The sequence below is a fragment of the Dama dama genome, chromosome 14 (assembly GCF_033118175.1).
Source record: "Dama dama isolate Ldn47 chromosome 14, ASM3311817v1, whole genome shotgun sequence".
NCBI classification, from domain to species: Eukaryota; Metazoa; Chordata; class Mammalia; order Artiodactyla; family Cervidae; genus Dama; species Dama dama.
Genome location: NC_083694.1, coordinates 74,629,015 through 74,656,363, shown reverse-complemented (window position 1 = coordinate 74,656,363; position 27,349 = coordinate 74,629,015). Strand labels below are relative to the sequence as shown.

The following is a 27,349-nucleotide window of genomic DNA, read 5'->3' as shown; positions in this document are numbered from 1 at the left end:
GGGTCGCATGTAGACCTGTGGCTGATTCACGTTGCGGTTCGGCCAAAACCAACACAATGCCGTGAAGTAATTATCCTCCAATCAGAAGTAAATAATTTTTAAAAATCAAAAAAAAGAACTACTGCCCGAGTCTTATGTCCTTTATCCTAGATAATCAAGAATCTACTGACATAGAAAGTAGGAACTGTGAAAGCAAGGTGCTGGGTCCTGTTTGAAAGCAGTTATAAACAGGTGAGGAGGAGGCTTCTCTTATATCTCAGGGTGTGTCTGTCTTTTTCATGGTGAGCGGCCATTAACCCTGCTTTTTAAACTATTCGTTTCCAAACATATGTTAAATTACGAGGAAAGCCATTAAATATTTGATTCAACCCAAGAAACGTTTGTTAAGCCCTAGTATGAGCAGGGATGGAGTTACAAGAGCTTCCCCGGTGGCTCAGAGGGTAAAGCGTCTGCCTGCAGTGTGGGAGACCCAGGTTCGATCCCTGGGTCGGGAAGATCCCCTGGAGAAGGAAAGAGCACCCCACCCCAGTATTCTTGCCTGGAGAATCCCAGGGACGGAGGAGCCTGGTGGGCTACAGTCCGCGGGGTCGCAAACAGTTGGAGACGACTGAGCGACTTCACTTTCACTTATGGAGTTACAAGACGCCAAGGCTGTCAACAGGCTTGGGGGTCCCTGGTGGAGAGCCTGGCCCCTGAGAGCTTCCTGGTGGGAGAGGCTCGGGGGTGTTGCTAGACTTCCCTCTTTAATTCTTTAGGCCACGTGAGGGCACGGCTCCCTCCTGGAGACTGTGGCTGCTGCTCTGCGGGCCTGGTGTCAGCGGGAGGATGGGAAGGGCGTCTGGGCCAGGACCGGGAGCCCTGCTGCCCTGAGCCCCTGACCACAGGTGGGCGGTCCGCCTGCCCACCTTCCTCTGCCCAAGGAAAGCGCAGGTCTGAGACTGCGCCCCCAAGATGCAGAGAAAGATCCGGGTGAGCTGGGGGCGGAGCCCCAGGCAGGGTGGGGAGCACAGTGACCCGATTTACAGGGAGCTGATGACAAAGCAGGAAGGTGAGGCAGGGCGGGGAGCGGGGCCGGCCTGCCTGCCGCCGTCCCCCTCCCCTCTACCTCCGGGAGCAAGACGCTGTCTCTGCCATGTCCCCAGGTACAGAGGGGGCAGGTGTGTAGCCCCCGTGTTTGCAAAGCCATTGCACTTCCCCCGCCCCGCCACAAGTCCACACTTCTGACCAGGGGCTGAAGGCAGCCAGGACCCCCGGGGAGGCACCTAGGGGATGATGGTAGCTCCTTTCCACTCCTGACCCCCTGAGAAATTCCTGGTGAGAGACAGGGAGGTCCCAGGCCTTTATTCTGCGTGGAGGGCTTAGAAGCAGGCAGAGATGATTAACCTTAAAAGAGTAAGTGGTTCGTGAGCAGATTACAAAATAAGCAGGCTTGGGTTTTCCTGCGCCCCCGGGACGATCCTGCACTGTGTTCACCATATACACATTCGCAGCCCTGGTCCCCCAGCTGCCCCCTCCCGCCCACGCCTGCTGGGGGCTCTGTTGCCCAGCAGATCAGATCTGGGAAAGTTCCCCGCAGGGCTGGAAAAACAGGAACTTGGCACCTCCGAGGGTCGTAAATCAGAGCTGGGTGGAAACCCCCTTCTCCTGACTCTCTGCGCCAGGGAATTGCTTGCTGCCGCACGGGAAAATAAACGCAGGAAGTTTTGAGGGTGCTTCAACGGAGCTGAAAACCGCACACCAGTGAGACCGTTCATGTCACCTCCCAACACCCCAGCTCCTTACTTGGCCGCGGTTGTCCACAGAATGAGGTAATGCGGGGACCGTTCAATGTTAGGAGAACAATGACCCTTCTCATTGTTACCGGGCAGATCCCAGATCACACACTTTTTCTTCTGCAGGGTGGGGTGCCCCCCCACCCCGGGCCCACCCTCCCATCCCGGCTGGGCTCTCGCGTTCCTTGCCGTGTCCCCCTCACTCCAGCCGGTTCCCACTTCCCGTCCCTCAGTCGTCACCACGCGTCTGAACGCTGCACCTTCCACCAGATTCTCTCGGCCAGTAATTCTAGGCACCAATGTGGCTGCAGAAAGTGCCTGCATTTTAGTGTTGAAAATAACCCAGGTCCTCATTTTAGTCCCTTTGCATAAAGCACGGAAGAATTGATGCTTTAAACTGTGGTGCTGAAGAAGACTCTTGAGAGCCCTTTGAACTGCAAGGAGATCCAACCAGTCCATCCTAAAGGAGATCAGTCCTGGGTGTTCACTGGAAGGACTGATGCTGAAGCTGAAACTCCAATACTTTGGCCACCTGATGATGAGTGGACTCATTAGAAAAGCCTCTGAAGATGGGAAGGATTGAGGGCAGGAGGAGAAGGGGATGACAGAGGATGAGATGGTTGGGTGGCATCACCGACTCAACGGACACGAGTCTGAGTAAACTCTAGGAGTTGGTGATGGACAGGGAGGCCTGGTGCACTGCAGTCCATGAGGTTACAAAGAGTCGGACACGAGTGAGCGACTGAACAACAAGAATAACACATTAAAATGAAATAAAGCCAAAGCAAACAGAGAAAAAAAGCAGCACAAGAGCCAGGGCTTCCTGCCACCCAGGCTTACTGCTTTTATGTCTGTGCTTATGTTATGTCAAGTTATGTCAAGGTGGTTGTTTTTACTGACATGAAATTATCATGTGACCAGAGTGTATTGTCTTGCTGTTTCTTGATACGGACCTAGATCTCACGTGAACTTGGGCAGAGGGACGTTTGCCCCGAGAGTCAGGCCGCGTGATGAGGAGATGGAAAAGCAGGTGGGGAGTCGAGCTCCCGTGTTCCCATGTGTCCTCACGGGGTCTGTGTTGAGCCGGGTGAGCTGCTGGGCTGCGTGGAGAAGTGCAGCTGGGTTTGCATCCTGGCCCGGCCCCGCCAGCTGTGTGACCTTAGGAAACTACCGTGATTCAGCCATGGTTTCCTCGTCTGCGACGCGATGGTGACAAACAGAGCCCACCTCCCAGGCTTGTTGTGAGGCTCAGGGGAGGCGCCTGGACCGAGCGATGCTCAGCCTGTTCCAGGGCACAGTCGTGGTTCCCCATCGTCATCCTCTTCTCATCAACGACACTGGGAGTAGGTCGTGGAGGGGGAGGCCTCTTCTCCCACGGGATGGGCACTCGTACACTTCTGCTCCTTTAAGGGAGGTGGGAGGCTGGGCGATTGCTGGCTGGGCATTGCTGGGGGAACTTGGCTGCAATCCAGGCCACACAATAGTTGTAGGAACATCTGACACTGGAATAACACAAGGCCTCGGAGGAGCAGAGGGGAAATGAAACCTGTTACGGCCACACCAGGGGCAGCGCGACACGTGTTTCCACACTTATTTATAGAAGCCGCTCCTCCGTGGGGGCAGAGAGATTTTGACAGTCCTGATTTATTTCTGGGGAAAATCCTTGGGATAAGATTTTTTTTTTTTTTAAATAATGAATATGTTAGTAAGTGGGCTAACGGCAAAGGAAGTGAGCTGAATTGACATGCACCAAATGTTTATTCTTCATAAACATTATTGCCCTGCATTCCCAGATAGGATGTCTATGAATATTTTTTTAAAATATTGATTTATTCGGGTGTGTCAGGGGGCATGCAGGATCCTCAGTTGCAGCACGTGGAACCTTTTCTTCTTCTGTGGTCGTGGCATGTGCCGTCTAGCTCCCTGACCGGGGACCGAACCTGGCCGCAGACGCTGGGAGTGCAGAGTCTCGGCAACTGGACCGGCACGGAAGTCCCTCAGACAGGATGTTATGAACAGTGGATGCAAATAGGATGCTTCTCGAATGGTTTTGTGGTGACACTGAACAGGGAAACTACTCGTCAGAACACAGTATGGGAAAATTAGGGGAGCTCTTAGAGTTGTAACGTGGGCAGGACTAAGGGTGGATGTTGCTGACGGCGATGTTTCCTGTTGAGAAGGTGTACAAATAAAGGTTTCCAACCCTGGTTCTCCTGGGGGTAAGGCTCAAAGAGTTTGTAGGTTTTGGGGGTCCCTGAGGCTCCTGGCAGTCAACACCTGTTTTACCTATGTATTCATTTTAAACCTTTTATCTTGTATTGGAGTATAGCTGCTGAATAATGCTGTGACAGTTTCAGGTGGACAGCAAAGGGACTCAGCCACACACATATGAACACATGTATCCATTCTCCCCCAAACTCCCCTCCCCTCCAGGCAGCCACGAGACGCTGAGCAGAGCCCCTCGCTCTGTGCGGCAGGACTCAGTTGCTTATCCATTTTAAATACAGCAGCATGTCCATCCCTGTCCATCTCAAGCTTCCTAACTGTCCCTTCCCCCCACCCTTCCCGCCGGCAACCGTAAGCTCCTTCTATAAGTCAGTCAGCACCTGTTTCAGATGTCAGTGGTTATAACTGATCACTCCTGCTCCTGTTGAGACAAAGTACGTTTTTGGGTTTTGGGTGCCACTGTTTTAAAAAACGTGTCTGTCACCATCGCGTCTTTTGTCCCGGGGAAAAGGGTCAGTGATGAACACGAGTCCTGGGGTGCCTTGGTTTGTGCTTCCAGGGGGTTCAAAGCACGGGGTTTGGAATCAGAGCCGTGTGCGCCCTGCCCTACCACCTCCTGGCTGGGACTCGGGCAAACTGCTTAACTCCTGTAAATGTCGGCTTCCTTGCTGTGAAGATGGGGTTGCCTTGAGGATTCAGCAGTATCGTCTTTGTGTATCTGGGGAAATACCAAGCTTTTGAAACAAAGAGACCCCGTCCTACAATGGCTTAAATAAGAGCAGTTCCTCTCTCTCTCTCATCTGAGCCTGGTCAGTGGACAGGCCTCACCAGGTCATCCCGGGACCCCCGTGCCCCCAGAGCAGGTAGGTTGGGGAGCCAACACCCCCACTACCACAACTTACCTCCACTCAATGGCAGATGCTGGAGAAGCAGGTTTTTTTTTTTTTTTAATTTTTTATATTGTATTGGCGTATGTTGTTCAGTCATCCAGTCGTGTCCAACTCTTTGTGACCCCATGGACTGCAGCACGCCAGACCTCCCTGTTCCTCACCATCTCTGGGAGTTTGCCCAAGTTCGTGTCCATTGCATCGGTGATGCCATCCAGCCATCTCATCCTCTGACACCCTCTTCTCCTTGGGGTATAGCTGGTTAATAACGCTGTGATGGTTTCAGGGGGACAGCAAAGCGACTCAGCCATACACATACATGATCCGTTCTTCCTGATCCCCTCCCATCCAGGCCGCCACATAACACAGCAGAGTGCCCTGTGCTATAAGGACCTTGTTGGTTACCATTTAAAATACAGCAATGTGTACATATCCATCCCAAACTCCCTAACTATCCTGTCCCCGCATCCTTCCCCATGGCAACCGTAAGTTCGTTCTCAAAGTCTGTGGGTCTCTTTCTGCTTTGTAAGTAAGTTAATTTGCATCATTTCTTTTTAGATTCCACGTATAAGGGATGTCACATGGTATTTCTTCTTCCCTGGTTTACTTCGCTCAGTATGACGCTCTCTAGGTCCATCCATTTTGCTGCAAATGGCATCATTTCATTCTTTTTAAGGGCTGGGAAATATTCCGTGTAGGCATGTACCATATCCTCATCATCCATTCCCGTCAGTGGACATTTCAGGTTGCTCCATGACGTGGCCACTGTGAACAGCGCTTCAGTGAACAGTTGGCGTGCACATGTCCTTTTGGATCACGTTTTTCCCCAGGTATGCGCCCAGGAGCAGGCGTGTAGGGCCCTATGGCAGCTCTTGTTATTTTTTAAAGGAAACTCCACACTGCTCCCCACAGTGGCTGCACCAATTTACATTCCCACCAACAGTGCAGGAGGGGTCCCTCAGAGAAGCAGTTTTGAATGAATTTATAGAATTTTTTCAAAAAGTTGTCCTTGGAAGGATACCTCCCATCTCCTCTCAGCTCTTTCTCACTGACTTGGTCCTGAAAACAGTCTTAGACACAGCAGCCCAGGGAGGCTGGTCTGGGGACCACCAGACCTCCCGTCCCGGGGAAGCCAGGGTCCGGCCCACACCGGCCGCAGCTCGGGAGGGGCGCATGGAGGGCCTGCAGTCTCCAGCCTGCTGGCTCCCCGATCGTTTAGTGCCGAACTCTCGTCAGGGATACTCAGCGATTGGTCTAATGACACCCCCTTCTCCCCTCCTTCCCAGCAACAATTAAACACGTGACATTTCACAGACTGGCTCTAAGCTTTCCTGCAAACAAAACCACCACCACCACAGCCTGATCTGAGTCACTGAATTATTAATTCCTCACTTAACATAAAACAAATGCCTGTGTGCAGCAGTTAAAGTCCTGCAGGAATATTTATTTTGAGTGACTAAACTATACACTTCCTGTTCGGCGTTCAGGAAAACTGGTCTTTATTATTCCAGGGAAATGTCAAGATCACTGAGTGTCGGAGCATTTTGACCCACGTTGCGGAGAACAAACCCTCCACATGGTTCTCATAAAAATATACATCAGAGGTGGCTTCAAACCGAACGTCAAACTTAGTTAAAGGTACAAACCCCTTCAAAGTTACTGTGAATATCGAATATAACAATCAAATGCACATCAGCGAGAACCATTTCCCGCCACCCCCCTACCCCGACCCCAGGGCTGGTTCACGCTGAGGGACTCAGCAACTTTGTGAGAGTTATTCTAAGTGCTGGGAGTGAGGTCTCAGCTTATCAGAATCACCTCCACTGGCCGCTGGGCTGGGCTTTGGAAAAAACGGCCCCTCCACCAATTTTTTAAAAAATGTATATAGCCACTTATAAAAACATTAAAAAAAACTGTTCTATGACTTCCTTGACCTGCGTGATGATTACCTGGGTGTATACACATGTAAAAGTTTATCAAACTGTGTACTTTTCTATGTGTTAAGTTATAGGTCGTGAATGAACTATATACATATTTGTATGTATGAATGTAGATAATGTATGAATATAATGTATGAACATATACTTATCTTTTTCATATTCCATGGAATGTCGGCAAGAATTTTCTAAGTTCTTCCTAGTAAGAGGTTGACAAGGGAGATGTCTTTTGTGGGCCACTGTTAAGTTGATTAAAAATCTCAGCTCCATAATCTACTAGACCTTAGGTATGGCGTTCTGATTGTTTGGTATCCTTTGTGTGGGTAGTTGCTCAACTGCATCCAATTCTTTGTGACCCCGTGGACTGTAGCCTGCCAGGCTCCTCTGCCCATGGAATTTTCCCAGCAAGAATACTGGAGTGAGTTGCCATTTTCTTCTCCAGGAGCTCTTCCCCACCCAGAGACCAAACCCTCATTGCTTGCATCTCCTGCCCAGGCAGGTGGGTTCTTTACCACCGCGTCATCTGGATAATATCACTGATAAAATTTATATCAAATACCAATAACGTAGTACCAGAGGCCTGACTTTGTCTAATGTATCTTTTCCTTTTGAAGCAAATCCTAAGTGTCATCCTGGCCTAGAGACAGACACAGTGTTGTGTTAAAGGGCTTCTGAGTCTCGGATCCACACTTCCCAGGGACTAATGGATCACCTGGAGCAGGAAACTGTCAGAGGAAGAGGACGCTACCTCGTGAAGCTGATCTGTTGCTGTTGAGCCGCTCACTCGTGTCTGACTCTTTGCGACTCCATGGACTGCCGCATGCCAGGCCTCCCTGTTCTTCACCATCTCCTGGAGTTTGCACACTCTCACGTCCACTGAGTCAGACTTTGGAGCTGATCCGAGGATCAGCTGAATTGACCGGACACCTGGGAAAATGACTAGGGCACAGTGAGCGCTACAAAGACAGATACTATAAGATATTTCCATCAGCTCTAACAGTAAGCAATACAAAATGCTTCATTTTATGTTTGGAGAGGTGATGCACAGGTTGAGTTCAATGCTTCAAGTTTCCCACCAAGGACAGGGGACCAGCCGAGAAGTGTCTATGTGTGTGGAATTCTTCTGACTCCACTCCTAGTCAAGGATCTCAGTTACTTTAGATGCTTTAGATCCCAGTAGAATAAGGACACCATAAAAACCTTTAAAAATGATCAGGCTGGGCATATCAATATTTATTGAAATACTGAAAAAAAAAATTCCATTTTGTTGAGAAATTCCTGGCAAGAACCAACATGACAATTTGATTTCACGGATACAGTTAAGTAACGTCAACAAGGAACTGACTTCACACTCTCAACATCGCGTGGATTCAGATCCAGGGGGCAGCAGAAGATCCGTAAGATAAATATCTAGATGTGACAGATTGTCTGTTTATAAACATAGACCAATGACAGTGAGCCTGGCCAAGCCCCAAACCTTCATATCTGAGTCTGCTTTTACTAGTAAATCCTGCAGGTGACAAGGCAGTGGCTAAGTCAACGTCTGGTTGCAACCCGGTTAGTGACAAACGCTAGAGAAAGTTTGCATGCGCCATGGATGCCAAGCGGCATTCTTGTTCATCAGCTTCTGTCTTTAACGTCACCGTTAGCGTGGCTTCAGTCTCCATGTTCCCCATCTTTCTAACTGTTCTCCTGGTGTAATTTATTAGGTTAACAACACAATAATATGTGGCCTTGTTTAGATAAAATAGTCAGTGGGAAATACTGTACATTTAAAATAGAACTTGGACTTTTTGGGATCAATGTATTTGTTTTTGAATTTTTTTTTTTTTTTTTTTTTTTTGCAATGTTAAGGACCCTCCAAATAACTATCTCCCAGATCTAGAAATTGTCTCAACCTGTGTTCCGTATACACTGATGGAACCATCTCATCAACTGTTGGCACTTTTCCCCTCCAACTTGGTTTTTAACTGGGGAGAGTAAAGATGCTGCTCTATTCACTGCTTTGGGTACGGACTCTGATCAACTATCTTCTGTTGTCCTTTGAGCCATGGAGACAACACAGGTGACCTCTGAGTGACGAGCTATGGACTCCCGGCTTAGCTATGGGTACCCTTCACTTGGACATGTGTTAGAGGTGATTAATAAAAATAATAAAGTAATCTTCTCTGTACTCACAGAAGTAATAACTAATATCTTTGGTATACAACTTACAACGCTTGGAAAGTAAACCAGATAAGACTCCACCCTTGTTAAATTTACTAGAAAACAGAGGAAGCTACAAGTCACATAATTTACAATAGACATTAAATAAACTACAGTAAGAACCATGAAGATTTACAGACAATTAATCAAGTGAATGATTTAAATTCATTAAGACCCCTCTCTGTCTCTGAACTATGTCCCACTAACTTGACATGCTACAATAAACACATAGATTTGGTTTCTTCAGTCTTGGCTATATTTTAGACAAAGGTGAAACCAAGGAACAATAAATTAGCATCATAATTGTCTACAGTTGAAACTATGATATACAATATAAATAAACTATTCAAAAGCCAGAAACATTTATGAAAAAATTAAGGGACTAGGAGATACTTTCATTTTTTTACAGTTTCTACAAGTGATTGTGCCGCCAATAATCTCAAAAAAAAAAAAAAAATTAAAATCTAAATGAGATCCCCGTTTCTGATTTTAGTGTCTCACGACATACAATAACTAAGTACTGTTAAAAATAATTACCGATCAGAAAAATAACATTAAGGAAATTGCGACTTCAGCTCTTTTGTCATATCACAGTCCCCCCCCCCCCCCAGAGGACCTAAGGAATGTAAACACTCTATTTTATTTGACTTTAAAGTATTAATACTTTATTTTAAACAAGTGTTGATGCACATCTGCTACCTTTGAGAATTGTGAAGTAAGGCAAGACTTCTGTATCTCTGGCATCGCCTGTTGATAATACTGACAGAATGGTCGGGAGACTTCGTTTCACAGTTCTCTGTCCTCCAATAATTGTTCTATAGCAGACTTTGGTCTATATAGTGACTTAGAAAGGTCACTATCACTCTCTTCCTTTCCCTATGGGGGAAGATTTGAAGCACATTACTATCTTTCCAGGCTACGTAAAGATCACCGTTTCCTCTCTATGTTCAGGGGATGATCAATTGCAACATGTCAATCAATGTATCTGCTCACCCCCACCTTTATTTTGCATAGCTTAACATGCTTCTGTGTAGTTTTCCTGTTCAGAACGGTGACTATTTGACATTTCAGCAAAATGTTTCCTATTGTATTTTTTTAATGAACTACAAACCTTGATGGTTAAAAAGGCCGATGCATCCTAAAGAGCCTTTCTGCTGGGACTTTTTATGAAATCCAGTAATGCTAAAGCTAAAGCTTTAAAAGTTTGTAGTCGCTGCCCTTAGTATTAATGAACGCTTGTAATAGGATCAGAAGAGGGACAATGCCTGCTTTATTTTCCCCCAAACATTATGAACACATGACAAAACAAACCAGAACATAGTCAAAATGGCAAGCTCACGTATTAATGGACTGTTCTTATTAGCTGTTGGCAGGTCTAAGATACAGAGAGCCAAGATTAGGCTTTTCGAGGTTTGGCAGAGCTTCTGGGGGGTGCGGCGGAGCACAGGTCCTCGGTACAGACTCCGGGATCAGAGGACAGAAGGTGCTGGGTCCTTGGAAGGAAGAGGAGAGGGTTGTTATTGGTGCAGCTGATGGATTCTTGAGGATGGTTTCAGTTCAGCTTTACCACGGAGGAATTCTGTAAGCTCAAATTCCCTGCCACGTAAGCCTAACGAATAACACGGATCAGCTCTCAGAATTCTTCACATTGGAGATCAGTTTCAATATACAAGAAAGCTTCTGTCTGTTTCCAGCCGGACATGGTGCTGGGATCCGCCTGTGGGTTCAGTCCACTCCGTTCCAGTGTCTTTTGCACGGAACGCTTTGGGGATGTGACTACCTTTGATTCACAGTTTGCGATACAAATACCCTGATACATCATTTATTGGCTATTCAGTATCTGATTACTATGCCTTATCAAATTCAGTATCTTTAAACCAAGTGTTTAACTCGTGTTGCTTGGAGCCATTCAGAGTATTTTTTTCCCTTTTTCCTGTTCTTCTCCTCCCCCACCCCACCCATCTCTGTGTTTCTGGGAAGCCGAGCTCCTGGGGGCGGTGACTAAGCTCGTTTTGCATGCAGCATCTCGATCAGCAGGTTGTTGTAGGGCACGTCCCCGTTCAGGTGCTTGTAGTAGAGGTACTCCTCGGCCTGCATGCTGATGGCCCGGATCTCCGGAAGTCGGAGCAGCAGCTGCCCGAATTTCTCTGTCTGCTGCGGGTAGTTACACACGGTATAGTCCAGCAGGGCAGCGTTGACTTGTTCCTGGACGCCTTCGACCAGCTGGAAGTTCTCCAGGTTTTTGACATCTGGATTAAAAAAAAAAAAAAAAAACCACAATATTTCAATGGTGTTTTAATTTCTGTTTTTAGCAGCGTGTTCAATTAAGGGTTTTTCTCCTGACATAAAGCCCACTTGATGCACTGCTGGATGGTCGGTCAACCCCACTCTTGGAAGTACCTGAGAAAACAGTCACAAATGTGCTTTAGAAGAACGTCCTGTTGAAATCCTGCCTATACCTCAATCAATTAGACACCAGTGGCTTTTGAGCAAGGTCAATTCTTTTCATATCTCACAAAAGAAAAGGTTTGAGGATTCCGAAAGTAGAAGGATCATAATATATTGCCAGCAAATGAGTCCCTTGAGGAGGACTGATCTTAACCCAGTATATGACACAATGCATGGAACTCTGTATTAATTTTTCTGACCCAAGGTGAAATCTGTGTCCAGGCTATGATGTAGTTAATTCTAATAAAAAGTGACAGGGTTCTTGTTTCTGGGTGACATTTTCTAAATGATTCTGAAAGCCTCTGACTTGTCTAGCCTATGCTAATGAACCATCTGGTACACTCCAGTGACTGTCAGTGGAGTGTTGCTGCTGGGAACTCTCTGAAATATGTGTCTTGGTGACTAATGATCTTTATCAGATGAAAGGTCCGTCCTTTAGGCAGAGTTCAGGCCAGGATGGCTGGTGCCCTTTAACCTGAATGTGGTTTCTGAAGTTGATACTTTGCTTTTTTTTCCCTTTCCCTTCTAGACAGGAGCCACTCACCCAGAGGAGATGGATTCAGACAATCCACCCGGCCTGACTCCTGAAGATCCTCATCACGTGGAGTAAGAGGGAAACAGAGTCAAAAGGCAGACACAGACAATGAGCAAGGGAAAATGGCTCTGGTGGAATTTCTCTTCTGGAGTTTGTTTATGTGAACCGTACAACTTGTTTACCATGTGTAGACAGACGCCTCTGGGAGAAATCTAAAGATGCGTGTGTGTGTTTACATGCATCATCCGTGCTAAGAAAGCAAACAGATGCAGGCACCTCTCCCCCTGCTTTATCTTCTAATTGGACAAAAATAAATAAGAACAATTCCATAGAAAACCAAATAATACTATGGCTAAAAGGTTAAATGTACCAAACTCCATCGCGTCACCAAGATAACTCGCGCCCCATGTTTTTGCCACTGTATGTGTGACGCTTAGTCTGCACACACGTGCACGGCCATTGTGGTGTCTCTACGTGCTGTGACAACAGGCTGCCTCACATTTGCTGTTGAAACGTGTCCAGGATGATTTCGGTGTTTACATTTTGAGCCATAACTTTGCAGGAAGCATGCTTCCCCAATTCCGTCCCCAAACCTCTGCCCCAAATTAAAAACAGTGGGGAATTAGTACTGAAAAAGCGTGGGCACTGGTAGGATCACATCTACTTCAAAGTGCAATGGGAGAGTCAAAAATATTCGATTCCTTATTAACGAGATGCACAAACAGACAAATGCGACCCGACGAGGCGCGTGCGCCTTCCAAGGTGTTGTCCACTGGACGCTGTACACAGGAGGCACGACAGTTAATGACGCGTTTTCCATCGATCTCATCTCAACTGTCTTAGAATTCAATTAATATACTCATTAGTTATATTTGGTTCAAAATTATTAAATGTAAACAACTGGAAATCCCTTGAATATGCTGTACCAAGACAGATGACAGAAAAATCCACATTCATGTCAGCCTGGTTCTCTGCCACACTGTTCAAATTTCAGAGGCACACACCCTGGTTACAGACATTGGTCCTTCCTAAAGCATCATGGCAGAGAACCAGTAATTCAAAAATAGTTCATCTGAATTCTGACCAGCGTCTCTAGTGCTGCTTCGCTTTACCCTTCCGCTCAACCTAAAGAAAACTTTTAAACCTAAAACCTAAGGAATAATTCAGTTTTCTCTTTTATATACTACTAAGAAGTTGAAAGAAAAAAAAAGACAAGCAAATTCCAGTGTTATAGTGATTTTAACACAATTATAGGGGAAAAAAATCGAAATGACATATTATTTTATGCTACAATGACAGATATTGTCACAGCAAGAAAAGCTAACGAAAGTCACCGAGATTCATAGGGAGGATGCAGGAATTTGTGCAGTATAAAATGCAAGATAAACGAACAACAGTCGTTTCAGAGAGTTGTTTCTGAAACCTTTTTTTGATAAATATATTTTTTGAGAATAAGGTTCAACCTTCTGTGATAAATTATGCCACTCTCTTAATAAAAACAAATCAAAACACAATGAACTGCTAAGAAACAGAAAATGAAGGATGGATCATAAGTTCTGGTTAAACCACTTACTCTTGTTACAGATAACTGCTTAAAGTCTTCAGGTCAGCATTTGCTGGATAATTTCTATGGATACTGGTCCAAACTCCCCAAAGTTTAAAAACACATGCAATTGTCCTTCTGAAGGAAAATGCTGTTCAATGAGTTCATCATTAACTGTAAACAGAAGTTACGCTGCTAGTTGTCCCAAACGTACCTACTTACTGAACGTCTGCTTTGTTTCTATGTCTATACAGGCAGTTTTAATTCAGTGGCAACGATTCTGATGTTAAAGCTATAAAGTGAAAGAAAAAGAGAGAGAGAAAGAAAGGAAGGAAGGAAGGAAGGAAGGAAGGAAAGAAAAACATTTTGATTGAATTCCTCTCATCACTGACCAGGAAGTCCCCAAATCACAGCTCTGGCTGATCTGTTTCAGCTCTCACAGCATCTTGTCCTCTTTTATTAACCGTCCATTTCCCCATGGAAATGGCCAGCATCTTGGGATGAGAACTGTGTTATATATTTCAGTCAAGGCCTCCCCAAAGACTTCTCCAATTGTTTGCTTTACATTTAGGGGTATTTGTCCAAACATGGCTTAATTATGAAATGACCTATTACGTTAGCTGCTACGTATTTTTTATGCTGCATGTGTGTGCTCAGTCTTGCCTGACTCCTTGTGACCCCATGGACTGCAGCCCGTAAGCCTCCTCTGTCCGTGGGGTTATCCCGGCAAGAATACTGGAGTGGGTTGACACTTCCTCCTCCAGAGGCTCTTCCTGGCCCAGGGACTGAACCTGAGTCTCCCGCTTCTCCTTCAAACGCAGGCGAATTCTTTACCTGAGCCGCCTGGGAAACCCTTGAGTTGCTGCGTGTCTTCTAAGTCGGTTTCCTTTCTTTTTCTAGTCTGACACCGGCTTTCAAAAATCGACTTATACAATAAATTTCTCCCTGAAGTAAAATATTTTAAATGTAATAATGTATTCTACTCAAGAATCCTGTGGTGAGCCTTTCTATGATCTGAGTAACCAAGTCTCAGTTCACGTGTTTTGACAACGGGGGTCAGTTTTGCTTCAGGGAGAAGGTGACCATGCACTCCTCTGGGCATGGAAGTTGATGGCCCCTTGTTCTTGAGTCTTGTATTTCCCGTCTGACAGGCAGAACTTGGTTTTTCCACATGGAGAATGTAAACTGATGCAGGCATTGTGGAAGACAGCATGGAGGTTTCTCAAAAAACTAGAAATGCAGCTTCCATAATGACCCAGAAATTCCACTCCTGGGTATGTATCTGAAGAAAATGAAAAAAAATAACTGGAAAAGACACACACATCCCAAAGTTCATAGCAGCACTATTTACAGTAGCTAAGACGTGGAGGCAGCCCAGGGGGCCATCAAGGATGATAAAGAAGGTGTAATGAGTTCGAGCAAACTCTGGGAGATGGTGAAGGACAGGGAAGCCTGGTATGCTGTAGTCCATGGGGTTGCAAAGAGTCTGAATGACTGAACAACAAATATATATAAATATGTAGGAGAAGGCAATGGCACCCCACTCCAGTACTCTTGCCTGGGAAATCCCATGGACAGAGGAGCCTGGTAGGCTGCAGTCCATGGGGTCGCTAAGAGTCGGACACGACTGAGCAACTTCACTTTCACTTTTCACTTTCAGGCATTGGAGAAGGAAATGGCAACCCACTCCAGTGTTCTTGCCTGGAGAATCCCAGGGACGGGGGAGCCTGGTGGCCTGCCGCCTATGGGGTCACACAGAGTCGGACATGACTGAAGCGACTTAGCAGTAGCAGCATATATATATGTATAATAGAACACTTTGCCGACAATGGTCCATCTAGTCAAAGCTGTGGTTTTTCCAGTAGTCATGTATGGATGTGAGACTTGGACCATAAAGAAAGCTGAGTGCCAAAGAATTGATGCTTTTGAACTGTGGTGTTAGACTCTTGAGAGTCCCTTGGACTGCTAGGAGATCAAACCAGTCAATCCTAAAGGAAATCAGTCCTGAATATTCATTGGAAGGACTGATGCTGAAGCTGAAGCTCCAATACTTTGGCCACCTGATGCGAAGAGCTGACTCACTGGAAAACATGCTGATGCTGGAAAGATTGAAGGCAGGAGGAGAAGGGGATGACAGAGGACGAGATGGTTGGATAGCATCACCGACTCGATGGACATGAGTTTGAGCAAGCTCTGGGAGTTGGTGATGGACAGGGAGGCCTGGAGTACTGCAGTCCATGGGGTCGGACATAACTGTAGTCCATGAACTGAACTGAACTGAATAACGGAACACTACCTAGCTATAAAAAAGAATGAGATTCTGCCATTTGCAATAACACAGATAGACTTGGAGGGCATTATTCTTAGTGAAGTAAGTCAGACAGAAAAAGACACATACTGTATGATATCACTTATCAGGGGAACCTAAAATACAACAAACTAGTGAATATAACAACAAGAACAAAAAGAAACAGACTTGCAGATACAAAGAACAACCTGGTGCTTACCAGTGGGGAGAGGGAAAAGGGGAGGGGCAAGATATATTCTCCAACACAGGGAGTACACTCAGTATGTTACATTAATAATAACTATGAATGGAACATAACCTTCAAAAATTGTGAATTCAAAAAGGAAAGCAAATAGACACGAAAAGTGCCAAAACAGCGCCACCACCTCTTGGAAGACTTGGAATTTTCTCTTTCACATAAGTCACTTGTGTGTACTTTTTAGGAAGAGACCAGGATTAACTGTGCTCATTGAATTCATTTTTCGGCTAATTCATGCCCTGTTCTAAAAAACTAAACATGAAATACCCTTAAAATGCTAAGCATCTTCTCTGAGATGCTGTCTTACAAATCAAGCCCCACTCTACAAGTAGCGAATGGGTGCTGGCATGTCTCGGGGTCTTACCTCTAGCAGCAGTCCATAACGCTGGAAGTTCGTGAATGAACTGATAGCTAATTATATGAGAAAGCAAAATTTGGACAAATTATTCCATGTTCTGGGGTCCTTGGAAATCTGCTTTCGGGATTTGCTCTTCAGTTCCCAGATGAAACAGCCTTGCCCCACACATGGGTTTGAGAAGGAGACCCAGCTGGGGGAGATCGACAGGAGACCGAAACCGCCCCCCGCCCAGCTCTTCTGGGGCGCGTCATGCCGGATCCCCGAGCCTCCTCTTTCTTTGAAACCGATGTAAGCTTCATCTTAATACAATTTAGAAACGCAAGTTAATGAACCCCATCATTACAAATTCTGAGTTGGAAACAGTATGTAAACAGACAGAGGCACCCCCAACACTTTCTCCAGCGCCTTTAAATTTTGATGACTGGCAAAAAAAGCATTTTGAGCTTCTCCTCTAAGTATCAATCTCCTATCATCTATTCTACTTTACTCACTCAGGGACTAATTACCAACTTGTTATATGGAGCAGCCTGACGATCAGCTCACAGTGGGGGCCCAGAGTCTCTTCCATCCTTATTGGAAAGTAAACCCTTAGGTCTTCTTGAATACATTACAGCTGGCTTTTCGGTCACACGCAGCTTTCAGCCTCCTTCTGAAGCTGAAGACGCCGGTATCTGCTGCCCTGGCCCCGGCCACGTGGCGCGGCTCCCGTACCGCATGCTCTTTTTGGAGACTGGCTCTCTGCAGAGCAAGGGGGCTGGGGGCTGGGGGCTCAAATGGCCGGAGAATATAATTATCTTTGTTAACTTTCCGCACGTTGTGGGGACAAAAGAAATCTCATCCGGTCCTTTCAGAGATACAAAAGTGGGGGGAAGAGGTACCACTCCGCGTCCGGAGAATACTGCTTCCCCTTGAGGCTTTCGGAGGGGCCACCTCTAAACTGGCTCGAGACCTGTCCCGTGAAGACCCTTTGCTCTGATAACGTCAGCAGAGGAGAAAACAAACGAATTTTCTATTGGGAATTCATTTAAAAAAATTTTTAAAGGGCTAACCTTAAATAATTTGTAGAAATAATTTTGTAGGAACTTCTGGAGAGCAACATGCTAGCTCTTTTCGTGTGAACCAAGCTGCCTGAATCAAGAGTGAGGGTCATCTGGGGTTGGAGACGGGCAGACAGGGCGCTCTTCAGTGCCGACGCCTGCAGTTGGAGGCTACGCTCTGTTTCCAGAAAAACGTAAACCCAAGATTTTAAGTTAACTGCTAAGTCCTTTATATAAATCTGTACATATGTACACATGTGTATGATTATCAGCCACGGGCTATCTGCAGCGACCGAAGCACACAACCCAGCATCTTCACAGAACGGGAAAATCCAAGTCTTTGGCGGAAACTACGTGTAAAAACGTGGGCATATAGGATATGTATTATTTTTGCACATAGAAATGATCCCTTACAACTAGTTCAATTCAGTCACTCAGTCGTGTTCGACTCTGCGACCCCATGGACTGCAGCACGCCAGGCCTCCCTGTGCATCACCAACTTCCAGAGTCCACCCAAACTGATGTCCATTGAGTGGGTGACGCCATCCAACCATCTCATCCTCTGTCCTCCCCTTCTCCTCCTGCCTTCAATCTTTCCCAGCATCAGGGTCTTTTCCAATGAATCAGGTCTTTGCATCTGATGGCCAAAGTATTGGCGCTTCAGCATCAGTGCTTCCAGTGAACATTCAGGGCTGCTGTCCTTTAGGAGGGACTGGCTGGCTCTCCTTGCAACCAGCTGGTGCTTTATAAATGACAAGGCATACTACCACGCTTCACTCCTTCACACCTTATGTGCACACAGTCTAGGAATTCATTCGTTCACTCAGCCCTGTGTAAGACGATGAAGACACAGGAATAAAAGACAGACTCTGGGTCACCGGCTAGAGACAAGCCGTGGGTGCCCCGAGCACACACAGGGCCTGGGGGCCAGACGAGTCCTCGGGGGAGGTGATGAGGCAGAGGGAGCCGAGCGACACGGGGAAGTAGGAGGAGACAGCGGCCCGCAGACAGAGCCCCCGAGACAGGGACGGGTCCTCGGAGCAGCTCAGCTTCCGTGAAGGGCTGCGAGGGGCGGGGGTGGGCACAGGGGCGGGAGGGGGTAAGAAGGGTGGACTGTAAGGTTTGGGGTGGGGGTTGCTGGACAACGGAGTCTGCCTTTTGTTCTGGAAGCTACACAGAAGCATCGCAAGATGTGAGGAAGGCAGGCCACGGTCAGGCCACGTTTCTCTGAGTGGGAAACGGCAGGTGTGTGCGGGACCACAGGTGACAGACTCGGTGGCCACAGGGGTGGGGATGGACGCGAAGGTCATCCAGGTGGTGCACGCCACAGGGCTTGCCGGCCTCGGGTTGATCGAGAGCGGGAGAGAGCAGAGGCCCTGGTTGGTGGTCTGGGTGTCTGTCAAGCGAGAGAGTGGAGGGCACCTCCACCCTCGTCCCCCGGCAGGAGGAGACGTGGAGGTGTAGGGCGTGGTGAGTCCAGGTGCAGCCGCGGCGGGCTCGGCGGCACGTGGGGCGGCCCCAGGGATGCAGGGGGGGTCTGGAGATGGGGGTCCAGACTCAGTGGGGAAGCAGGACTGGTGTCCAGATGCGGGAGCCATCGGTGGTCAGCTGAGAATGAAACCCCAGGAGTCAGGGGGAGCGTGCGGAGAGAGACGAGAAGCGCTGGGGCTGGGAGTCTGGAGACCACCGACTTGCCAAGGATTCTTTCTTGAGAAAGTGTTACGGGTTATGAGACTTAGACTCAGAAAGACTAAACAGCTTTTCCACGACCTCTAAGGACAGACCCGGAGAATGAGGGAATGGCTAACATTCAGCCAGCATTAGTCAACCTGAAAAGGATGTTTTCACAGACCTCTTAAGACTGTGAATGTGTCACACAACTGCAAGCTCCTGCCACCTAAGGGGGTTTCGGAATGGGACGTACCGGGTGGTCCAATAGCTCAGCTTCTAAAGCGTCTCAAGGTTTGTGAATGAACAGCTTTCAGAGAATTTGAATGAAGTAACATACCCCTGACACTCATATTGATGCATGCTAAGTTGCTTCCATCATGTCCAACTCTTTGTGACCCCGTGGACTGCAGCCCACCAGGCTCCTCTGTCCATGGGACTCTCCAGGCAAGAATCGTGGAGTGGGTTGCCATTTCCTTCTCCAGGGGATCTTCCCGACCCAGGGATCCAACTAGCGTCTCTTATGTTTCCTGCACTGACACGTGGGCTCTTTAACACTAGCCCCATATTTATCTATTAGACACCTTAACCGTCTTAATGCCTCAGGTCATGGTTATAAATAGTCACAGTGACATGAGCAGAGGCCAGAGTCATAAGTACCCTCCTGGGGGCCTTTTCTGCGCCGCTCCCCACCCCCCCCCGATCCCAGCCCTCGACACCGGGGCTGTCTCATGGACAAAACAGTATCTCTGATGTTGCAGTTTTCCAGAATCAATGAAAGGGAGAGGATTCCTTGCACATTTATCCCACTCTCAATCACAAAGAATATTCAGGAAAACACGGCCACACCTTAAGTTTCACTTAGAGACTTTCCACTCTGTTTTCTTAATTTCGAGGTGCAATTTCCCCAAACATGTAGGACATTCCACAAAAAGCTACTAATGCGGTGCCTCCCGGGGCTGCCGAAAGCACAGGTCCGGGAAGCACTGCTGCATAAAGAATGTCACCTGCGGGGACCCATGCGTGTGTCAGTTTGCATTCATAGTACGTCACCCCTAACAGGCAGCAGCTTCTCCCCAACGGAAAAGAATGCCGTGCACTAACCAAACGTCATGCTTCTGGTCCTGATTCTGTCTCTAACTGTGAGATCATGAGCGCATCGCTCTTTGGGGCCCCGAGTTTCCTGGTCCCTGAAGGGCAAGGGCTGGACTCGACCATCTCCCATCGCCCTAACCCTAAGCATCCACAACTGCGTGACTATGAATCCAAGCCTTGGAAGGAAGGCGCTGGATTCACACTGTCAACACGGAAGTAGTGACACGGGTTGCTCTGCACCCACCCCGTCAGCTGCGTTTTCACTCAACTGTCCGCGCATGACTTTGATTCCCCGAGATGGTTTTGGGCTTGAATCGCAAATTATCTCAAACTCTGTTTAGTAGGCAGCCGAGAGTGGACACAACGTCTGTTAGCAACACGGTACCTGAATTCATGTACATTCACGTGGCACCCTCTTACCACATGGGAGGGGAGTTTCTGTGTGGACTTGACCACAGAGCTCAGACGGTGCAAAGCGGGCTGCGGGCTGCTGACCCAAGTCAGGCAGCCTGGCCCGGGAATCCAGAGTATAGACCGATTGAAAACAAATGGCTTCGTTTAAGCAGTCAAAGCAAACACCATTCCAGGACCTCCTTGGTGGCGCAGTGGGTAAGACTCCACCAGCCCATGCGGGGGATGCGGCTCGGTCCCTGGCAGCAGCTAAGCCTGTGCGTCACAACGACCGAGCCCTCGAGCCCGCGGCCCGGTGCTCTGCAGGGAGAGAAGCCACACGAGAAGCCTGCCCGCTGCAACGAGAAAGCCCGTGCCGGCAGGGAAGACCCGGCGCAGCCACAGCAGAGCGCTGTCCCACCGAGCCCGAGCACATTTCCTTCCCAGGACGGCACCGACGTCCTCGCCCCGGTCTAACCCCGAGCCCACGCCTCTGCTGGGCTCCTCTCCGGACACGCTGGCCTCCTTGCTTGCTCCTGACTTAGGACCTCACACGAGCTGTTCCCGCAGTCTGGATGGTTCTTCTCGATCCTGTGGACTTTCCCCCCAGGACACCCCAGTTTCTGCTCACATGTCACCCCCTCGGGACGCCTCTGCTGACAACTCTTTCTAAAACAGCTCTGCCTCCCTATGGAATCACTCTGGCCCCTCCTTCTGCCTTACTTTTCCTTAAAAATATTTACAATGTATGCAAGAGTTGTGTGTACACCGATATCTGTTCACAGCACCAAAAGGGGGCAGAGACCGAAGTGCCTGTTAAGGGGTAAAGGCATAAAAAAGCAGGGTCTGTAGATTCAGTGAAGCAGTGACCGCTTAGGAAGCAGGGGCATTCTGACACGGGGGCGACGTGGGGAACCCTGAGGACCCCGTGCCGGGAGCGAGGCCAGTCACAGAGGGACAGATGCGCAGGCCTCCACTCACGGAGTGCCCGGGGCAGTCAGACCCATGGAGACAGCCGTGCAGTGGGGCTGCCAGGGCCTGGGGGACGGCGGGTGGGGGTGTCTAACGGGCAGAGGTCTGCAAAGCGGAAGGAGCTCGGGACACTGACTGGACAGCAATGTAAACACACTTAACATCCTCGAACTGTCCACTTAAAAATGGCAAGGGTGAGAAAGTTTATGCCCCGTAGAGAACAGACATGTGGTTGCCAAGGGCGAGGGACGGATCGGGAGTGTGGGATTAGCAGACGGGTAAGCGAGGTCCTACTGCCTAGCACAGGGAGCTGGATTCAATGCGCTGCGATTAACCACACGGAAAGACTATGAGAAAACACACATACAAGAACACACGTATGTCTGAGTCACTCTGCTGTACGCAGACTTTAACACAACATCGTTAACACAACTGTCATTCAATGAAAAACAAGAAATTTTATGTGCTGTGTATTTTACCACAATTAAACATTGAAAACCGTACTGTCCGTGTGGGTGCTGGAACATAATAAAACACAGACCTGAGAACCACCGCTCTGCAGAACCAGACCATCCCCGACGCTCTCCAGGCCGCCCGCGTTCTGTCTTCCTTCCACGGACCAGATTCCCGCAGCTGAAGGGTGACTGCTACCCGTCCTGTGCTTCCTCTTCGCTCACATCCTCACTCTGCACCTTCTTATTGATGCCTGCTTGCCTGACTTCACAGTATACAGTTACTTGTCTAGTTCTTTATAAAGTGTTTATCTGATCTTTAAGCTTGCCAGTCGCCCTCACGAGGGCCGCTGTGAAGGCAGGGACACCCGGGCTGGGGGGCAGCTCATGGGACGCCCTCCCCCGCTGCGGAGGGATGACTGCAGAGTCCACGTCTTGACTTAATGCTGCGTGGCGCTGAACCAAAGTATTTCCTTCTTCCTCTTTTGGCCTTTGACACGCTGTTCATGCTTCCACATCAAATTCATGGCACACCATGTTTTTCCTTCATGTAGAACTGTTTCATGATCAGAAGCAAAAAGCACCAACCCCACTATGGACTGTGCCTTCTAGGGACACAGACTCTGAACCGGGTGCTGGCTATGTGTGCTGACGGTAGCGTCAGGTCTGCCGGCTTTCCTGGGCTCCTCTGCACCTTCTGTGTGTAGAACACTTATTTCCTCTGCCTGGGGTCCACCTTCACCACACACTCCAGGCCCAGGATGATGGCTCCAGGGCGTGACTTTCCTCTATAGATCCAACCGCTTCCGGACCTCCTGGCTTCCGACTGGCAGGTGGGCATCGCAGACTCGGGCGGTAACATCGCCCTCCACTCCCTGGTACCCAAGCCTGCTCTCTGACTCTGGATTCCCCTGTTCTGATCATCAGCCGACATCCCCAGGCCTCAGCCCGGACAGCCTGGACTCCAGGGGGCCTCTCCAAGCCCATCTCTGTGGACTGTGGTCTGTCTGCCCGTCGCAGGGGGCGTCGGGCGTCACACGGTCACCTGTCAGTCATGGGGACGGGATGTCAACCTCGGTAACAGCCACCCTTCCCCCGTCCTACCACGGGGCCTGGGCTAAGTCGGAGCCCCCTTCACACTCAGCGAATGGAAGAACGCGTTTTCACGTTAATGCACACATCCCTCTTCGCCTTGCGTGCGTCTGAAGGCCCTCTGAACGCATCTGATCGGACCCTCCCAGACCCACAGCCCGTGTCCTGCCTCCCCTGCTAGACCGCCTCCTCGGGGAAGGCAAGGCGCCCAGGACAGACCTGAGGAGACGCGCCACTGGGAACCACGTGCCGACTGACTCCCTAGGAAGGGCCTGCTAACCTCGCTTGCGCCCGAGCCCCGGCGGCTAGAGCCCTGGGCAGCTTCAGAGCTCCTCACGGCGTGAAGTCACGACCAACCTCAGATACCACAGCAGGACGCCTTTCTGTCACCCAGCTCTGGGAAAAGAGGTGAAACTGACTTCAGTGACCTTCGGAAGGAAAAGCATTTGGTCTGCCTGGTATCATGAAGCGGTATGTCATCGGAAGATGTTGAGAAAAGCCTGTCTGGGCACTGTAAGCCACGTCCGGACCACCGCTGACAGAGGGCATTCATACTTTCCGTCTCTACACACATCTGCAGTGTGTTTTCCAGAATGCTATGGGATAAAAATGAGGAAGGAAGGCTATACCACAGGGGTTTTAAGATCAAGAATTGAAGCAGGTCGTAAGTTTTATCAAGTTCTATAGGCCAGAAGATACTGAAAACCACATAAAAATGCATGCGGAATGAAAGGCAAAAAAAAAAAAAGAGAAAAATCTCTGACTGGGAACTAATGCAGTAGTTTGAACCAGGGGCACAGGATAGAACAATTTTCTGGTCTCCTCCTAAATTTCAAATAAAACTATGTGTCAGACAGACTTAATCCTTGGGGCAAATGCATACAGTGCTTGATAAACAGGAACTACTTCTAGCTGGAGCGGCCCCGACCAGCCCGCCTTGGCAGCCTCGGTCCTTACCTTGTTATAAAGACCATCTGCTCAGAATACAACACGTCCACATGCATGAAAACCTGTCCGCCTTCAGAGAAAAGCTCCTCCCCCCACGCTCGTCATCACGTCCTAGAATAGATTTCAACTCACGAGTTTGCATTTTTGATTTTTACTCAGGAATTTCTGTGGTTTTGGCCAAGTTTTCTTACTTGCTTTGAATAAGGTTATGGTCTTCAGTTTGTTCAGGTGGCAAGTCAAGCCTATGAATAAACCAGCGTTATCATATGAAAGAGAATTAAACAGGCAGATCCAAGTGGGGATATATTAAGCCAAATTTAAGCTCCAGTTGTTGAATTTAGCCCAGGCTCGATGTCTGGTTTGCCTGGGGATAAATTCAGCTTTCCAGCTAATCGAATGAAGAAAACCGCCTCAGGTATGATAAAATTTACAAGAGACCGCTGTCCAACCGTTCTTGTTAAAAATATTAGCTTAAAGGCATTCTTATCGTCTTTGGGATGAAGACCATATTTGCATTTAATGATTTGATTTCAAACTTTTATGAACTTGGATCCAATATTAGCTTAGCCAATTAAAATCTTATTTGGAGGGAGAGTGAGGGGCAAAAAGCCCGACCTACTCAGCTCTGGTTAGTGTTTTAGAACTTTCCTATGAACTCTCAAAGAGGTTATTTCTAAGAGAAAAAAATTAAGGGGGAGGGTAATGTTTCAGAATATAAATGCACATTTAGTAAACAATGTTATATTCACAATACACAATTGACTTGAAGCTTTTCTGCATGCTAGAGCCTTGGTCCAGAAGACAAAAGATGTAATCTTCCAGATATTTCCACCATACAATCAATACTCCTTCATAATTCAACATTTGAAAGAAACGCTTTTTCTTTAAACTGCCCGTTAGTCCACAGGCCATAGGGTGGCTGCAGGGCCAGGGGCGGCTGCTCCCCATCCAGGGCCCGTTCCAGCCTGCCTTCCATCCTCCAGGCCCGGGGGGAGGCAGACGGGGCCAGGGGTGCAGAGGGCCGAGGGTCCACGGGGAGAAGGAGCTGACTGCAAACTAAAGGGTGGGTGGAAGTGTTGGAAAAAAGCATTCAAAATCCTCCCCCAGGTAAGCAGTTTATTCTGTATAACCTGCATCACGCAGCCCTCAGGGCCCCTGGCTGGCTGGGCAGGAAGCTCACGGACTCTCCCAGGGCACCAGGTCCACGAGCAGCCTGGGGTCAGAAACACGAGGGTCTCCACTGCCCAGCTGCGGCCCACTGCCCGGGGTGACGGGGCGGCTGGGACGAGGCGGGAACGAATCGGACACCCCGGGACCAGTTCTCCTCTCCCTCATTTCAACGGGAACCAAGATGTGACAGAACACACACGTCACCTGGAAGAACAAGCGCTGGTTATTCCAAAAGGATGGAGCCCGTGACAGTTAAGCCAACGCAAGGCTGTGACAGGTAAGGAATTCTGCCTCCCACGCAGGAACAGGGCCGAGACCCTCCACTGCGATTTGCGTCTGGTTCCTGAATGAAGACTCAGCAAGCTGAACTCTGCACATTCAGCGGCTGTATTCGGGCTTTATTTTTGATAAGTTTAAAAGATGCCTTTCCATTTCATGGGGCTTCCCTTGTAGCTCAGTCGGAAAAGAATCTGCCTGCAGTGCAGGAGACCCAGGTTCAAGCCCTGGGTCGGGAAGATCCCCTGGAGGAGGAAATGGCAACCCACTCCAGTATCCTTGCCTGGAGAATCTCACGGACAGAGGAACCTGGTGGGCTGCAGTCCACGGGGTCGCAAAGAGTTGGGTACAACTGAGCGACTAACAATTTCCGTTTCACAGTAAATATCTTAATTCATGAGAAATAAATTCTGTCTGAAACCAGCAGCAGAATCAGATATTCAAGGAATTAAAAGTACTATTGGGACTTCCCTGGTGGTTGGGCGGTTAAGAATCTGCCGTGCAATGCAGGGGCTGTGGGTTCGATACCCAGTCGGGGAACTAAGATCCCACACGCCTTGAGGCAACGAAGCCTCTGAACTCTAGAGTCCTGGGCTCTGCAACTAGAGAAAGCCCAGCACCGCAAGGAAGACCCAGTGCAGACGCCCCCAAAAAACCTACTATTAATGTGTCATCTATGTTAAAATCCAATTTTAAAATGTTAAAGGCTTTCTGTAAGGTATCTCATGAAATGTCGGCTCATCATGTTTCACGGTTTCTGAGGATGAAGTATCTGTTTCGCTCTCTGATGTGTTACCATAGCCTCTCCCTCTATTTTAGCTCCCCCAGCCCCCGCCCAGCACTTGGGGCACCCCAGCACCCCTCTTCTGAGACGCCAGGGTGAATGCGAGCGCTGGAAGGAAAACTGGGGAGTTTTTAACGCTGCACCTGGTGCCTCCAATCCTCTTTTCACAACACCCCCACCCTCCCGTGTTGACTCTGTTATATTAGAGGGAGCATTGGGGCGAGGTCCCCAAACTGCATTTCTTTAATTGCATGTGAATTCAGCTTTCTGCTGAAGTTGAATTCTTTGGAATTAGTGAGGTTTCTTGGACTTCGCATGTTCTCTTTCCACCGGTACTAAAAGGTACTGTCACAGTTAGTAGACTGCTTGCAACCCTTGGTCCACATGAGAACTGTTATTTATATACATCTGATAGAGACAGCCAAGGTTTCTCTTTAGTTTGTAGGATTAAAATAAAACTACCCTTCAAGAGCTAGATATACTTGCTACTTATCATTACATCATTTTCCTCAGCTTATTAAAATTCTGCTCAATAAGATCAGAGGTTGAATAAAGGGGGAAAAAATCATTCAGTCGACTGATACTTATCAGAATCATTTGATATAAAAAGAAAAGAGAGGTCTTTGGGGTGAGAACCAGGAAACGGGAAGGGATACTGATTACCTAACGAGATCACTGAAGACAAATACTTATCAGTTGTTTGGATATAAATTAATAGTTCACCCAACTGCTTAGGGATATGTATTTGTTAGTGAAAGACAGAAAATCCATCACCAGTTTGTTCTGTATTTGTTTAATGATGTGAACTTCTAAGGGACCTCCCTGGTAGTCCAGTGAAGAGTGCCTTCCGATGCAGGGGACTCGGGGTCCATCCTTGGTCAGGGAACTAAGATCCCACATGCTGCGAGGCAACTAGACCTGAGCACCACGACTCTGGGCCTGTGCTCTGCAACCGGAGACCCAGGGGAACAGAAAAGAGAAAGACAGATTCATGTCAATGTATAACAA

General features: G+C 48.2%; 1 protein-coding gene across 6 annotated transcripts in view; it reads right to left on the bottom strand.

Annotated features, from left to right (window-relative positions):
- Window positions 1–8,629: 8,629 nt before the first annotated feature.
- NR5A2 (nuclear receptor subfamily 5 group A member 2) overlaps window positions 8,630–27,349 on the bottom strand; it is a 125,901-nt gene continuing 107,181 nt past the window's right edge. For all 6 annotated transcript variants that reach the window (XM_061161101.1, XM_061161096.1, XM_061161099.1 and 3 more), the window contains one exon: window positions 8,630–11,276. In XM_061161101.1, the coding sequence (XP_061017084.1) occupies window positions 11,029–11,276 (248 nt within the window). In that variant the 3' untranslated portion in view covers window positions 8,630–11,028. The remainder of the gene's footprint in view (window positions 11,277–27,349) is intronic.